Genomic DNA, 13,312 nt, shown 5'->3' on the forward strand with positions numbered 1-13,312 from the left:
AAATTTTCTTGGAAACTTTAAAAAAATTGAACAACAATTTGGCAGCCTCCCTGCAGCAACCCTGTGGAACCCCGAGGGGTCCGGGACCCCCTGTAGGAAGATCACTGCTCTAAGAAATAAATCCATAAAACAACAGACGAAGTTCTGGCAGCTCATTAGCCAGGACTTTGAAATGATGTGTGTAGCTACAGTAAAAATACAGAACATTTTCTGTTAGGTCTATTATATAAAATGCTGTCATACAAAGCTGCTCAGTTAGTAACCATCTGAAAATGTTTAAAGAAACTTCAAAAATGTCGAAAAAGTGTCACAAGGTTGAAAAAGTAAGACGGAAAGTGTCACAAATGTCAAAAAAGCGACCAAAACGTCGAAAATACGTGACAACGTGGATTTTCTATAATCTCACAAACCCTCCGTGTCCGACAGAAGTTGTCGGAGCACAGATTATGCAATTTGAAATGTAAAAAAACAGAAATACAAGTGCATGTGAATCACGTTCTACAGACAATTTCTGTTAAAATAAACAGACATGAAACTGTTAATACACAGATATTTCTTAGTGTGTATGACATATACAATGTGTTTCCTGTGATTACTTCACAGTAAAGGCCATCCCGTGTTTCGCCAGTTGAACAATTTCAGTTTGAAGCAGAAGCAGAAGAAGGAAACTACACTGTAAAACTTTTCACCGTAAATTTACAGTAATATGCTGGCAGCAGCTTCGCCATTAAACTACTGTTTATTTACAGCATGCATACGTTTTTTTAAGTTGAAGGAATTTTACAGTAAATAGACATACAGTTTCTTACTGTATTATTTGAATTTACAGTAATATACTGTCTGCAGTGTAATTCCTGCCTTTTATTTTATTTTCCCAAGATGCATTGGTATTAACAGTAAATACCTGTAATCTGTAACATTCGCTTATAGTACTGTAATATAATTATTTTTTCCCAGAATGCATTGCCGATTACGGTATGATCCTGTATAACATTAAAACAGTAAGATACTGTGAGATTTTAGCTGTAAATTTACATCAAATGTTTACAGTGTAGCATTATCAGTAGTAACTTCATTCAGCTCGGATGAACCTGAAAAATGAACAGTAAACTGAGGCTCAGTGAAATTAAATTACAAACAGTAACCATGGATTGCATGCTGCATTGTTTCCTGTCAGTCCTGAATGGCGCCCCGTAGAAAGTTAAAAAAATTGAGCCCCTGCAGTGCGTTTAACGTAGACTCACGAAACTGGGTACACATATGTAACATGTCAAGTTGTACAAAAAACTTCATTACAGCCATACCCTAAACCCAACAGGAAGTCCGCCATTTTCATTTCAAAGTTCGAAATTAGTGCGATTTTGGCCATTTCCACGTCATACTTTAACAAACTCCTCTTAGAGATTTCATCCGATCAACTTCAAACTCGGTCTGTGCCATCTTAAGATGTTAAAGATGAAAAGTTGTTAAAAGAAAAACTTTTCGTCATAGGGCGTGGCCGTGGCGGGGCGTCCATTTTGTGCGTTTCGCCGCCAAAACAGGAAGTGGGTGTAACTCGAGTGTACGTTGTCCGATTACCTTGAAAGAGTCCAACCCTGAGGACAAATAAAGGCCGATATTTACTTAAAGTCATAGCGCTCCCTAGTGGCAACAGGAAGTAGGCCTAAAAGTCAAGGTGCTATACTTTAACGAACTCCTCCTAGAGATTTCATCCGATGGACTTCAAACTTGGTCTGTACCACCTTAACGATGAAAAGTTATTAAAAGAAAAACTTTTCATCAGAGGGTGTGGGCGTGGCGTGGCGGCCATTTTGAGTGTTTAGAGATGAACAAAGAAATTGTTGTAATTTGAGTGTACGTTGTTGTATCTGCCCGAAATTTGTCACGATTGACAAGGGTCCAGGCCTGAGGACCCCTTCAGGCCAAAATTGACTTTTGGTCATAGCGCCCCCCGCTGGCAACAGGAAATGCGCCTTATATGACAAACATCATCCGATTTGCATGAAACTCAGAATGTGTGGTCTACATGTGATACTGAGCCGCCCCCTATAATATAACCACGCCCACTTACTTAGGCCACGCCCCCTTTCATAACAAGTGTCTTGTGTGAGGTGTCATTGAACTCAGCAGAGACTTCATTTTTCATTGGTGATGGAGTGACCTGCCCCCTAAGCTTTAGCCACGCCCCCTTTTATAACTAATGACCTGTTTGATGTAGACCCTTGTGTGAGGTATCATTGAATTTAGCAGAGACTTCCTTCTTCATTGGTGATGGTTTGTCCCGCCCCCTATGTTTAAGCCACGCCCCTTTTATAACTAATGACCCGTTTGATGTAGACCCTTGTGTGAGATATCATTGAACTCAGCAGAGACTTCCTTTTTAATTGGTAATGGTTTGACCCGCCCCCTATGCTTTAGCCACGCCCCTTTTCATAGCTAATGAACCGTATGACGTAGAGTCTTGTGTGAGGTATTGTTGAACTCGGCGGGGAGCTCCCTTTTCATTGTTAACGATTTGCGGCGTCTGAGTGCCACGCAAATGCACGGTCGCAAGGAGCGGTGTCCGCCGGTTACCCCGACGCGCTCCGAGGCGCGAGGGCCCGTCCATCGCTGCTCGCAGCTTTAATTCAACTTTTGTTTTTATTAAAGAAGGAAAAGAAAATCACAATACTTAATACCATTGGATCGCAATACTTCTAGAATCACAATACAAATCTAATCTGCACCGATGCATCGTGAAAGAATCGAATCGGAACAAAAGCAAATTGGTCCCAGCTCTACTATGTAGAGAGGTAGTCACAAAATGTATATACATTGAATGGCAGAACAAATGCAGACCATAAATGGTATCAAAAACAGGGTCTGATTTTATACATGTCTTAAGGATTCTTGAATTTTGAATAGTTCAATTTGTTTGGAGGTTTAAATTCTAAAATCAACTCCCAACATTCTGTGAAAGTAGATATGAATAGAAACAGAATAATGTACAGATTATATTATTTCACAATGAATGAATTGCTTTATGCAAATGATCTGATAAAGTGCTCATATTATGCTTTTTGGCTTTTCCCCTTTCCTTTATTGTGTTATATATCTTTTTGTTCAAGTTATAGGTTTACAAAATGAAAAAGCCCAAAGTCCACCCCAAAGGGACTTACCATCTCCAACAGAAAACAGTGTTCACAAACTGCTCCAAACAGCTTTATTGTAGTCCAGCCTTTACTTCAGAGACAAACGTGGGTCACTTTGTAACACACGTTATAATGCTCGCCTAGCTGCTAGCGTGGCACACCCTCATACTCTGCTTCTGACTGGCTAGTAGTCCTTACCTAGCTACTGCGCATGTGCAACTCCCAACAAACATGGAACAGAAGTGCGATGCCTCACTCTGTAGATAAAACAGAGAGCTCAACACACAGGGTGAAAAGAGGAGCTGAAGCAATGTGCACTACAACAAAAATATGGCGTTTTTTTTTATATTAAACCACATAAACCTATTGTGGTACAATCTGAAAATGAGAATAATATGAGCACTTTAAAAGAAATAGACTTTGAGACCGTGGCCTCCGATGTGAACACAAAGTTGCAGAGATCTGTGGCAGCGGCAGGTAGCCAGAGGACAGATGCCACTCTTGAAAGCAGACACAGTTATTTTCTGCTGCTGTCAGAGTTCATGATGGTTTTTATATTTTTTCCAATATGCTGTCGCAGCTTGCCATGTGACCATGGCAACCACAGGCGCTGATGGAGAGGATTCACGAGGTAGCTTCGCAGGTATCTGAGTTCCCTGTTATATGCCTTCTTCATCAGCAGTGAAGAGAAACGTTTTGGGGAAACATCCGCATCACAGTTTGATTATCATTAATGTTTGTGTACAGGTTAATTAAATGATGTACACTGTGTTAAATACTGTATATTGGCACTATTAAAGCCTGTACAGTGTGCTCCAGGCGACTCATACGTAGGTTTAAATAAAAGATTTCCAAATGAAAATATAAAAACAATGACCATGACTGATGTGAAGACTCATTGCGTTTTTTGAAAATTAAACCACATAAACCTATTCTGGTACAACCTCTAATTACAATTATGATTCTGAAAATGAGCAGAATATGGGCACTTTAATGGTGGGGGAGTTTTACCTGGAGTGCACAAAGGTTCAGTTCAGTTCAGTCATTTGATTATCCCAAATGATAAACTTGATATGCAGTCAATAAACAAGACAACAATACAAAGACATGAGTACAAAAAAGTTCCCTGTATGTAATACATACAACATAATTTTACACCACAGGAGCAACCTCTAAACAATCCTACATTGCATGTCGCCACCTTCCTAAAATAATGGCATAAATCATCTCCTCATGGTGCTGGCCACCAGAGGTAAAATTGCCTACATCCTCAGTTGAACAGGTCATGTGATTCTACACCTTTAGTATAATGGCCTATGTCAAGAGTGTGGCCATTTTATTTTGCCTAAGTCAAAAGACAGTGTGACTTAGGCAATTTTACAATTTACTTTTCAAAATGGCAGCCGCTTCAAGAAGAACACAAATCTACCACTCTATCGCTGAAGTTATTTCCACGATACAGGGCTCGTCCCCAATTGGTAAGTGAGGAGGTAAACACACTGATTGTTGCCAGAGTTGAAGGTTTAAAATTGCCTAAGTCACAAATTCATGTTCAAAAATTTGCCTAAGTAATTTATTCCTCTTATGATGCATAATTGACAGACATTGTTATTAGTATGTCAATAGTCATCTATTTTCATAAAATTTTTAAGTGAAATTATTAATAAATATATATTCAGTATTTAGTTCAATTTTTTTGTGTTTTCTGAAACACCTGAAAAAAAGACTTAGGCCATTATTTTAGGAAGGTGACGATGTGCAAATTAAGCCAAGTTATTGCACATGGAACAAAGGAGTTTTTACTCTATTGCGTTACGAACTCAGAGTGAAGGGGGTGGTTTGTGCAGTCTACTTCCTGGTCAAAGACAGCCATCAAGGGGGGGGGGGGGCTGTGGTAAACCTATCACCTTGCCAGCCACCTTTACAATATAGCTTAGGTGGTTTTTGTCCCTGATGTTCAGTAGTTACCGTGCCAAGCATTCATGGCAAAAGTAAGAACCGATTCTATAAAGGACATCATTTTCTTAAGGTTGTTAGGCTCTGAGCACTAGAAATACAAAAATGTATCAGTTAATCGATTAGTTCTCAACTATTAAATGAATGTCCTATTAATTAATTAATTAATTAACTATTTTGATTTGGTCTGATTATATGGTTTGAGTCATTTTTTATGAAAAAAGTCAAAATTCTCTGATTGCAGCTTGTTAAATGTGAATATGCACTCAACCAAACAAATTCATGCAGTTCAATGTCTTATTGTACTCTGAAATGAAAGAATAGAACAAATAAATAATTGAAGTTAAAAAAGAAATCATGGAATCAATTTATAAACCAAAATGTATTCTAAATTTTTGACTCATCAAAGTAGCCCCCTTTGGCAGATATAACAGCTGAACACACTCGTGGCATTCTTTCTACAATGGAAATCAAATATTCTTCAGAAAGTTCTTCCCAACTCTGTTGCAGAAGTTCCCATAAATGTGTGGCACTTGTAGGTTGCTTTGCTTTCACTTTTCTGTCCAGTTCATCCCAAACCAGCTCAAATTCCACATAAGTGTACTTATTGTGGCAATAAAACCTTTTTTTCTGATTCTGATTCTGATATGTTTTAGTTTCTTCTCTCCTCTGTGACAGTAAACTCATGCACTCATGCACTCATGCACGCCATAAAACCAAAGATATTGCTGCAGATAAATAATGAAGACAAATTCTTGACAAAATACTCCGCTAACACCTTCTGAATGTCAAGTGACTCTCGAGTCCTGAACCAAAAGGTCTTCATCAAAGGCTAAAGCCTGATGCGTTTGACAAGCGCTCCGCCCAAGTCTAAACATCTTCCTCGTGCCTCGTCTGTTCCAGTCCTTTACCCCCTCTGGCCCCCACCAAAACGCCATTCGTCTCTTTTCTTTTTTATGTCTTTCTCTCTCTCATCCTCTCTTGATACCCACCAGCATTCTGCAGGTTGCCTTTTCTGATCTTGCCCACGGGAGAATGGGGGTTATAGTGTATGTGTTCGGGGGGGGTGACACAGACAGGTGAGATGAAACTAGGAGGAGGGTGGAGGGGTGGTGACAGAGGGTGTAGTGAGAGAGTGGGAGCTGCAGGTATGAGTGGAAAGATATGTCAGTAAAAGAGGATGGGAGGCGGGGGATGAAAGGAGGAGGGAGGAGGGGGGGGGGGGCGAGCAGTGTGCATGTGCTCGGTGTCATCTGACTTTCAGGCTGGCTTGCTGATCTCCTCTGATGTACAGTACATGACATGGGCCTGAAAGCCCAGCCCCTAATCAAGGCAACAGCGGCTCCCTCGACCCCCCCCTCTCCGAGCTCCCTCGACACCGCCAGGGCCCACGGGGAAGCAGGCAAGAAACCAGCAGCTGTGTTCGCCTCGTTTCCCTCCTCTCCTCCAGTCAGGTGGAATGAGGGGATTGGAGAGGACTGGAAGTGGAACAGAAGGGTATCTGAGTAAAGCCGGAGATATTTGCATGCCTCCCAACGCTTCAGAGCCTCCAATTAGCATTGGAGGGCCCCCGCTGCCGGCTGCGGGACCTAAACCGCGGCTAGGCCAGTGGTGGCATTCCTGGGCCTGAGGAGGATTAACACACCCCTCCTCTGGATGAGGATGTGCCAGCACTGTGACCCGAGCATGACCCTGTACCTTGTACCTATAAGGTCACACTCTGCTCCGTGACATCCAGGCCAAAGCTGTGATTCATTATGTAATATTTCACCTTCAGATCGATTTAATCGGGAAGGAGAATTGTAGGCTTGAATGAAACCAAACGTAAAACTCACCTAAACTCAGTGTGTACTCCTTTTAAACTAATAAAAATAGCAGTGGTGGAAGAAGTATCCAGATCCTTTACTTTAGTAAAAGTATTAATACCACACTGTAAAAAATACTCTGTTACAAGTAAATGTCCTGTATTGAAAATGTTACTTAAGTAAAAGTATGTAAGTATCATCAGGAACATGTACTTAAAGTATTACAAGTAAAAGTACTCGATGCAGAAAAATCCTCATATTTAGAAACTGGAAAGGATCCAAACAGTTTAATGGTCTAATCATTTCAGCTGGACTTGTAGGTCGTTATATTGTTGGGTAGATTCATTTATAATAAAACATCAGATTTTATAATCTTTATTTGAAGAAATCTTAATTTGTAAAGTAACTAGTAACTAAAGTTGTCCGATGAATGTAGTGGAGTAAAAAGTACAATATTTCTCTCTGAAATGTAGCGGAGTAGAAGTATAGAAAGTGGCATGAAAAAGAAAAGACTTAAGTAAAGTACAAGTACCTCAACATTTAGACTCAAGTACAGTACTTGAGTAAATGTACTTAGTCACATTCCACCACTGAAAAATGTGTTTTTACCAAAAGATCATATATTAAATCTCATTTTATTTATTTTCTTTCCGCAATTGCCATTCAGCGTATTTGCATTCTGAAATTGTCTTTCGAGTGGTTCTTAAATTAGTGTCCTTCTTGGCCACCTTAAGCTTTGGAGCCTCCGCAGATGGCATGTGAGCTACGAGCACGCACAGAGATAATTATGCTTAACGCCATGTTCGTTGTAGTCTCTGAAATATTTTCTGAATAAGCAAGAAGTAGGAGCGTAGAAAGCGGGAGTAACTGAAGGTATAGGCTCCCTGGCAATCATCGATAAACACAAACCCAGTATGCTTTAACGCAGCTTAAACATTTAGATGCCCAAAATTATCCCCAACTATATACTGTAAGCTACACATGCCTGCTTATTTACGGCTTTAGGGTAGATGTAGATATAGAGAATGGCCGTACAGTTAAAAAAAAGAGGAGACAGCTACTATTTTATGTATTTTGTCAATGTTTCTTATCCCTCAGTGTCTCACCCCTCATCCACAGTCTGTTGTATGGGTGTGAGGACATCCATTTTCTATCTGTATGGAGCTGTCGAGCAAGAATACATTCAAGCAACATGAACAAGGCATTTCAATCCTTACATCCACCTATGTCAAGGGCAAGGCCCCGAAGAAGCAATATAAGCAACCAGCAGACTCGAGCACAAGTACAACGAACAAGGATGAAAGGACTCATGCTCCCACAACGCGAGTCGAAGCAGAGAAGATATGAGTGTCTACAGCTGAACAATCAATACTGTCACTGCAGAATAGCACTGCTCTAAGATCCATTTGAAGGCACCTTAGAAAAAGGTGTATGATGAAGACCATGTTTTATGTGCGTTTTATATAGTCTATTAAAACATGCACTCGTGCACTGTATGCTTTTGTTAAGTCTGTAAAGTGCTGCATTTCTGAAGGACAACAAAAAAGCCTTAATTATAGCCCACATTCATACATGAAAGCTATCCTTGAGGCTCAGCCTGAACCTGACACTGCTCTCACACAGAAGTACAGAAAGAAGGGTTTTTTCAGCTGTAAAAACATACTGTCAAGTCCTGACAGATCAACAGATTTAATATGGTTTGTCAGAGGTCTGTGTTTAAATGTTTTACTGAATGATTTAAAGGTAGAATGGGTGTCATTTTGGAGTCTTAGGCAGTGTCCTCATTTAGGATCCTAGAGTCCTGAGGGTAGCAGCTCCTCCTGAGCCTGTCAGTGCTGTCCTGGTGTATCCGGTACCTTCTTACCCGGGGGGTTTGGATCTTTATTAATTCTCCTAGCCTTTTTCCTGCAATGCCTGGTTTAAATATCCTTCAGCCGACTGAACCTGTTCAGTGCTGTTTCCGTACCAGGCAGAGATGTTCCCCGTCCCCGCTCTCAAGTATAAATTCTTGCGGATACCTGGAATTTCCTCAGGCGTCTGAGGTAAAACAGTCTCTGCCTTGCCTTTCTCACCACTGAGTCAGTATGCAGCCCCCAGGCCAGAACCCTCAGTAATGTGGACACCTAGGTACTTGAAGCTGCCCACCCTCTCCACCGAGGACCAGCTGATATTAAGGGTAGCTTAATTCCTTCCCTGCTTCTTCTCAAAGTCCACTATCATCTCTTTAGTCTTGCTGACATTCATGAGTAGGTTGTTGTACTGACACCAGCGGGTCCGGTCCTCTACCTCTTTCAAGTAGACCTTTTTATTGTTGTCTGTGATCAGGCCCACCACAGCTATGTCGTTAGCAAACTTGTGTTTGCCGTGTGTGTACAGGGGAGTACAGCAGGGGACTTAAAACACAGCCTTGGGGTGCTCCGTTGTAGAAAGTCAAGGATCCACATGCACAATGAGGTGTTTACTCCCAGGTCCTTCAGCTTTGCGAAAAGCCTGGAGGGATCTATGGTGCTCAACGCTGAACTGTAGTCAATGAACAGCAATCTCACATAGGTTCCCTTTTTTCCAGGTGATATATGGTGGTGTAGTGAGGAGCAGAAGTAATCCTTGATCAGGCATTTCATAACTACAGAGGTGAGTGCCACTGGGCGGTAGTCATTCAGCAGGACAGGCACAGGAACGATGGTGGACTTGAAGCACGTTGGTATGACAGAGTTGAATATCATGGTGAACACCTGTGCCAGTTGGTTAGCACACAGTTTGAGGACCCGCCCACTACCAGTCATTTGTCGTTAAGCGACAAAAAGAAGAAAGACTAGATGGCAGAAGGGTATTTTACAACAACATTGAACACAACACACGCTTACGGAGCCGTGCTCAAATGCAATACTAAGTCCTGTCCCTGTTGTTTATCCAACAGCAGCAGCATGGTGTCTCAAATTGCAGCCAGTCTCCTCTGTGTCTTTACCTGCAGACTGTTGTACGTCCCGATGTTGGAATCCTTTCCAGTGAAATACAGTCACACTTTACCGTTTAGCTGTCAGCATTTTAACCATGTTTAAGCCAACGGTAGGCTAACGTTACCTGCTGTATGTTAACTAGCGTCACAACCTAGGGCAGCTGTTAAAAAAATTCATCGCAAATAATTCTTTTGTTCAATTTATTGTAAATCAAACTTGAATACATTTTTAATCGATTCCTGATGCATTGTTACGTCCCTAGCGGATAGCGACTCCACTCTACAGCCATTTTTGAATGCCGTATAGCATTTAAGTCTCCAGCAACAATGAGCGCAGCGTCAGGATTACCAGTCTGTGAGCAGTTAAGGTATTTGCAAAGATCCGACAGGGCATTCTCCGTTTTTGCCTTTGGCGAGATGTACACCGCTGTGATCAAGACCAATGTAAATTCCCTTGGTTGAAAGGGAGGCCTGCATTTGATTGACAGTTACTCCAGATCAGGTGAGCTGGAATTTTATAGCATTTTAATAATCCTGCGGTTACACTAGTCCTAATTCACCATAAAGCGCACACCTCCTACTTTTTTCTTCCCGGAGTCCTCCGTTATGTCACAATAATGTATAGAAAAAGAGTCACCTGCTCGAATGGCGTTGTCCGGTATTCCAGGATTAAGCCAAGTTTCGGTGAAACAAAGGACATCACAGTGCCTGATATCCCGTTGGAAACTGATACGTGCACATAGATCATCCAGTCTAAAGCTTGTACTTTGGCTGGAAAGACGCTTGGCAGAGAACATGGGGTCGGGATCTCACATGTACCCCTCCCTCCACGCTTGCCTTGATGCCTCCTGCGATGCAGAGATGGATGCAGAGATTGTCTTGCTTGTCCATGTAGTGGGGATTGCAGCTGAAGTTCATCTTTCCTACCTTTTTGCCCGGTGTTTTTTTTTATATTTACATTTGAAATCCTGGCTGGCCAGTTAGCAGAATCAGCATGGGTGTTCACACAGTGGTGAGTTCATTTTTCATGTCCTCATTAATGTCTCTTGGTTGTATGTTATCATAAAAAAAAATACAGAAAATTGTAAAAATAACCAAAGAAATTAGCAAACATTGTTAAATGAACACGCTGAAGATGTAAATCAAACTTGAATACATTTTTAATCGATTCCTGATGCATTGTTACGTCCCTAGCGGATAGCGACTCCACTCTATAGCCATTTTTGAATGCCGTATAACATTTAAGTCTCCAGCAACAATGAGCGCAGCGTCAGGATTACCAGTCTGTGAGCAGTTAAGGTACGAAGATAGCTGTGTCTCATGTGACCTTGTTATTTGTACACTCTGTGACTATACAAATCACAACAGGTAAATAGGAAAATGTTGGCGTTATTTTGTCACTTATTGGGAGCAGTAGGCTAGATGGAGCCAGTTACCTCCAGGTTCTGTGCTAAACTAGGCTAGCGTTGGGTGCGTCAGACAGAGTTACAACACGCACGGAGATGAGAAGGGTATGTATGGACTTATCTAACTCCGGGGGATACGGTGAATAAGCTAAAGTTCCAATAAGTCGGCGTGTTCCTTTAAGGGAGCTGACCGGAAGGCCACTGGACAGGTCGACGCCTTCTAGAAAAATTCTAACAGAATTCTAACAGAACTCAGCAACACACTTAATAAAATGCAATGTAGAGGCTGCTGTCTCCTCAGCGAAGCTCCTTTACATATACAAGGAACACGTATGTGTTAAAATTCAAGGTTCAAAGTTCAGCTTGTTTGTCATTACACAACAAAGGAGTCGTTCCCGGAGAGGGTGTCTTAAAGACAGGCCAAAAGTACTGCAAAAATCATTTTCAATTATTTTTGACTGTAAATTTGTTCATAACAGACATTTTTCATATTAGACTACATTAAAGGAAAACTCTGTAAAATGTGCACTTTAGCTATGACTGTTGACAGCCCACGGTTGCTGGCTGTATAGTAACCAGCACACTGTTTTAAAATTATTATTATTATTAAATTACAAATCGTCGGCGAAATGGTGAAAGAAAGGAAATGTATGGCATCTTTGTGCTTCCATACATTTCCTTTTTTGGGTGGGTGTGGCTGGGAGTTAGAGTGGTCGCCCCTCAACCACAAGATTGGCGGTTGGATCCCAGGCTACTCCGGCCTCATGTCAAAGTGTCCCTGAGCAAGACACTGAACCCCAAGTTGTTCCCCGAACGCTGTCCACTGCTCCTAATATCCTCCATATCCTATCCTTTAAAATACAGTAATTGAATTTCCTTACATTGTGCTGTCAATTGTATGTGACGACTAAGAATAAAGTTTTGTTTCGATTAATATTTTCTGGCAGGAAGCTTGCATCTCCGCTGTTTTCCCTATATGACACGAATGCAGCATGTAGCCCAGTGTCACCTCAGTAGTGAAGGCGGAGCCTGAACTGTCACCTTGCCAATCACCAGTTTGTGACGAGCTGCAGGTGCTGCATAGCAGAGCTGGCTCATGCAAAGCTGTGGCCGGCCTTTCCAAGGTGAAGTCTGCTGTCCCAGTTTGGACTCTAAACAAATCTGTTTGAGGCCTCTTATGCATTGTCACAAAAGTGCTCTTCTGAAATCAGCTGTGGAAGTGCCAGGAGGCAACGTCACTAATGAGAAATGTCATTGGTGAGTCAAGCACCTGTTTTTTATCCATCGAATATACATATATAAATATATTCTGCCTGATCTTAAACACATTTTCTGCACCATTAGGATAAATTAGTATATAGGCTTATATTCAACATGTAGGACATGTGTCAGATTAAATCAAATCCAGACTACACAGCTTGCTGTTGTCAATTTTTTTTATGTTCAATTTCTTTTTTTTTTTTTGCAATTATATTATACACATTTTAGTCTGGCTCGATTATGTTTTGCCGAATTCATGAAGGGTTTCTGATAATGATGAAAAAGCCTTCAATCTCAGTTTATAATGCTGGACTACACTGCACATTTTCTGAATGAAACTAATCTTGAGAAAACTGCACTACTATGGGCAACCACTTAAATGTTTGGATTCACCTTGCTATGTACAAATTGTGTGAAGAAATTCTCAAATAAAATCAGCAGTTTCTTTTCATGTAAACTAAAGATAATACAAAAGTGAAGGTCATTAAGTGTTAAAGAGCAAGTGTTTTATTTTTCTTCTTGTCAACAAATCCCACGAAAAGACCAAAAACCAACCGTAGTCTCTCAATACTAATAATAATTCTGACTTCCCCATCATGTCTGCAATATGTGTATCTTCATACCGTGTATATATTTTCAAAAAAAAGGCTCAGTAATTTCCTAAATCTACTTGGACACTAGTTTTTAGCAAATGTCACTCAAACAGGAGGAAAAAGTGCGTTAGTTGGGGAGTTATTAAATAAATACATGGATCCTTCTGTTGTGCTGGTTTTGCAACTACCTTTCACACTACTCTCC

The 13,312-nt window shown here is 41.0% G+C and overlaps 1 protein-coding gene across 1 annotated transcript in view; it reads left to right on the forward strand.

Moving 5' to 3' along the window:
• The first annotated feature begins 12,379 nt into the window (after nt 1-12,379).
• Nucleotides 12,380-13,312, forward strand: part of bnc1 (basonuclin zinc finger protein 1) — an 80,211-nt gene continuing 79,278 nt past the window's right edge. The window contains exon 1 of the mRNA XM_028580975.1: nt 12,380-12,511. Coding sequence (XP_028436776.1) covers nt 12,503-12,511 — 9 coding nt within the window. The 5' untranslated portion in view covers nt 12,380-12,502. The remainder of the gene's footprint in view (nt 12,512-13,312) is intronic.

Source organism: Perca flavescens, chromosome 1 (assembly GCF_004354835.1).
Source record: "Perca flavescens isolate YP-PL-M2 chromosome 1, PFLA_1.0, whole genome shotgun sequence".
NCBI classification, from domain to species: Eukaryota; Metazoa; Chordata; class Actinopteri; order Perciformes; family Percidae; genus Perca; species Perca flavescens.